Raw genomic sequence first — 4115 nt, forward strand, 5'->3', positions numbered from 1 at the left:
GAAGGGGCACAGCCGCCACCCAGAGCAGGCCAGCCAGCTGAGCAGCGCTAGTGCACTGGGCAGCAGGCGGGGGAAGAAATGGGCCTGGCGATGGAGCACGGGGGCTCCTACTCAAGGGCGGGGAGCAGCCCACGTGGCTGCTGGTATTACCTGCGCTACTTCTTCCTCTTCGTGTCACTCATCCAGTTCCTCATCATCCTAGGCCTTGTCCTCTTCATGGTCTACGGCAATGTGCATGTGAGCACCGAGTCCAACCTGCAGGCCACCGAGCGCCGGGCCGAGGGCCTATACAGCCAGGTCCTGGGGCTCACGGCCAGCCAGACCAACCTGTCCAAGGAGCTCAATCTCACTGCCCGTGCCAAGGACACCATCATGCAGATGCTGCTGAACGCCCGCCGTGACCTGGACCGGATCAATGCCAGCTTCCGCCAGTGCCAGGCCGATCGGGTAAGGTCAAGGGCCTGACACTGGCCCTGGGGACCCTGGGAAAGTCATATCAACTCTCTGAGCTTCAGTTTTCTGATCCATGAAATGGGATAGTCGTAGACGCTACATTTTGCTTGAGGAGCCCATGTGGATCAGCAATGCATATCGTGTTAGTGTAAGTATGTCCCATGCAACATTTAGGATATACTTAAATTTAAAAAAAAAAGTATTCATTATCTATCTGGAATTCAAGTGTAACTGGGCCTATGATTCAATATGCATAAAGTGCCCAGAATGTGCCCGCTGCAAATACACTGCAAATAAGAGCTGGCTAAATAAAAACTCGGAATTTGGTTCTTACTTAGTAATAAGTATGAATGGCTTATATTTGCCTTATGCTTATATTTCTAAAGGCATCAGCTTTAGAAATATAATCTCATCATTGAGCCCAGGAAGTAGGGAGAAACTCTAAACCCTTGGAGGCTTGAGAAGGAGATGGCCTTCATGAGCGGGCAGAAGCAGGTGGCCCCAGGGGGAAAGTCACAGCAGCACACGTGGGGGTCTCATGGAGACTGTCACCCCCTAGCACCCCCAGCTTGTGTCAAACTCACTAGGCAATCACTGTGTTCCCTCACACGCACGTGCTTCCTCTGTGGAGGTCTTGGCGCCAGAGACAATGAGGAGGGGGCCCCCTGGGCCTCAGCTGGGATAGGGAGGGAAGCCGGATGGGGACAACCTTGGTTGTTCCCACAGGAGGGGTCCTGGCTGGCTGGGGTGAGGGAGGGGTAGAGGGCAGGGGGAAGGATAAGCCCCTGCTGGATTCTCAAACCACCCAGACTTCCTCACTGGGCAGAAAGGCCCCCATTAGACCTACCCCAGGAAGGGCCACATCTCCCCTTCTCAGACCCCAGAGCAGGGCAGATCCCCAGGGAAGGACAGATCCCCATCAGACCCCCAAATGGGGTGACTCTTCCCTCATACTCCAAAACAGGGTAGGTCCTCCCTCAGACCCCCAGAATGGGGTGTGTTCCCCCTCAGACCTCTGGGGCCTCAGGGCCGTGTACCCCATTGGATCCCCTAAGCCAGGACGGGCTCCCTCGGTCTTCTCACTTCCCAGAATGAGCCCGTTTGGATCATCCAGGACACACACCACCATCCGGCCCAGGAGCCATTAGGAAGGAATCAGGATCATAAAGTGTTAGACATTCTCATGGGATCATAAAGTGTTAGACATCCCAGAATCCTGACTCCCCATCACAGAAGATTAGAAATCTAAGACTCTGAATCTTTACAACCTTAAAATTTGAAAATCATGCTTTTTTTTTCCCCCTTTGAGTTGACAAATTCCTCGAAACTGGAATCCCTGAGGGTTTTCTCTTGAGGGGACCTTGGGTCCCATGCACCCCACTCCAGGAGCAAGGTGCTAATGGCTGGGAAATAGTGCCCAGACCCACCCCAGCCACCCCAGTATCTGACGGTAGCGGATATGAATCTTGGTCTCTCCCCGGTTCTAGCAGTGCCAAGAAACATGATTTTTCTTAAAATTTCTGCAAAAATGCAACTGCATTTCTGGCCCTGGGATCCTGGAAGAGAGAAGAGCGTTGAACTCAGTGATTTTTTTGTGGGGGGGTCTGTCTCACCACCACCTGTGTCAAGGCTCCAGGAATTTGACCCAAGATGTGGCTGGACATCCTGGGACCAACCCCCTTTTGACATTTGCTCTAACTGGCAGATAACCTCTTTCTCACTTCATGTTTGGACCCAACTCACTTTGTCTCCACCCGGAGTCTTTCTCCTTCCGTGGCTAAGATTTTCGAAAGCAGAAGTCACTGGAACTTCCCAAACTATTGCTATGCTCTTGCTAACCCCAGGGCATTATTAGCACAGGCCCAGCTTCCTAGGGAGTAAGGACAAGGAGTGGCAGAAAGACAAACCTTCTGCACTCTCTGTATCTTTACTTATATTTCCGAAGGGGGTTCTGCTCCACAGTTTGGAAGGCATAGCCTTTGTTGAATCGTAAAAACTTAATTCACAAGCCACACAACTGACTCATTTAAAGCATACGGTTCAATGATCTTTAGTACATTCACAGAGTTGTACCGCCATCATCGCAATTAATTTTGGAACATTTTTCATGACCGCAGAAGGAAACCTCATTGCCGTTAGCAGTCACTCCCATTCCTCCCTCCCCAGACACTGGCGACCGCAAATCTGCTTTCTGTCTCATACCGATTTGCTTATTCTAGACAGTTTATCTAAGTAAAGTCCAACACAATGTGGCCTTTTGTGACTGACTTCTCTCACTCAGCAGCATCTTTTCAAGGTTCATCCACGTTGTAGTGTGTATCAGTGACTCCTTCCTTTTTATTGTCAAAATGTATTAATCGTAACAACTTTTGAAGATCAGACCAGCTTTCCCTACAAAGAAGCCATGCCTTTGTGGATTGGGCTAACCCAGGCCATCTGGATGCTGGATCTGGGACCCCAGCCCTGAGGGTCTGGGCAGCCAGGGGTCAAGGGGCTCCACAGGGGCCAGACTCTGAGTTCTGTTCTATGTCCCATCTGGGCAGGTGGTCTATGTGAACAACCAGAGGTACATGGCTGCCATCATCCTGAGTGAGAAACAGTGCCAAGAACAACTCAAGGAGACTAACAAGAGCTGCAATGGTGAGTGGTCTGGGCACTAGGGAGCCGGGGTGGTGGCCTCCCCGCCCGGTTCCCTGGCAGCACCATAACTCTCCCAGGTCCTATTGTCCTGTACTTATAGCCTTGATCCTCGCGCCGAACCAGAAGGCCAAGATGCTAGAGGTGGAGCTGGCTAAGGAGAAGGCAGTGTGCGCCAAAGACAAGGAGGGTCTGGGGCTGAGCAAGCGGGTGGTAGAGGAGCAGATGGCCGAGTGCGGCAAGGCCCGGGAGCAGCAGCAGCAGGAGCGGCAGCTGGCCGAGGAGCGCCTGCAGAAGGTGCAGACCCTGTGCCTCCCACTGGACAAGGCCAAGTTCGAGACAGAACTGCGCAACCTCTGGAGGGACTCCATTATCTCACGCTCTCTTGATTCTCTGAGCTACAGCCCATACCATCCCTTCGGCTCAGAGGTGGCCTCCATCCGGAGAAGCTGCGACCACCTGCCTACCCTCATGAACACCAAGGTGGAGGAGCTGGCCCAGAGCCTGCGGGCTGGCATCGAGCGTGTGGCCCGCGAGAACTCGGACCTCCAGCGCCAGAAGCTGGAGGCCGAGCAGGCCCTGCGGGCCAGTCAGGAGGCCAAGGAGAAGGCGGAGAAGGAGGCCCAGGCCCGGGAGGCCAAGCTCCAGGCCGAGTGCGCCCGGCAGACCCAGCTAGCGCTGGAGGAGAAGGCCGTGCTGCGGAAGGAGCGAGACAATCTGGCCAAGGAGCTGGAGGAGAAGAAGCGGGAGGTTGAGCATCTCAAGATGCAGCTGGCTGTCAGCAACTCAGCCCTGGACACCTGCATCAAGGCCAAGGTGGGCTGGTGCCCCCGGATTTAGGTGGCAGTGGGGTTGGGTCTAGAGGCCAAATTGGTGGTAATATTGAACTTGAGTATGAGGTCGATTCAAGGTTAGTTAGGACTTGAGACATTAGGATTGGGGCCAGGTTCGTGATGGGATCAGCATTGAGGAAGAGTGTAGGATTAAGATTGGAGTCGGAGGGAGGGTGGCTGTCGGGTCCAGGG

At 53.7% G+C, this 4115-nt stretch overlaps 1 protein-coding gene across 1 annotated transcript in view; it reads left to right on the forward strand.

Annotated features, from left to right (window-relative positions):
- The window catches only part of PLVAP (plasmalemma vesicle associated protein), a 15380-nt gene continuing 11265 nt past the window's right edge, over window positions 1-4115 (forward strand). The window contains exons 1-3 of the mRNA XM_011366836.2: window positions 1-447; window positions 2997-3093; window positions 3194-3906. Of these exons, the coding sequence (XP_011365138.1) occupies window positions 79-447; window positions 2997-3093; window positions 3194-3906 (1179 nt within the window). The 5' untranslated portion in view covers window positions 1-78. The remainder of the gene's footprint in view (window positions 448-2996; window positions 3094-3193; window positions 3907-4115) is intronic.

This window comes from Pteropus vampyrus, unplaced genomic scaffold (assembly GCF_000151845.1).
Source record: "Pteropus vampyrus isolate Shadow unplaced genomic scaffold, Pvam_2.0 Scaffold126, whole genome shotgun sequence".
In the NCBI taxonomy this organism is placed as follows: domain Eukaryota; kingdom Metazoa; phylum Chordata; class Mammalia; order Chiroptera; family Pteropodidae; genus Pteropus; species Pteropus vampyrus.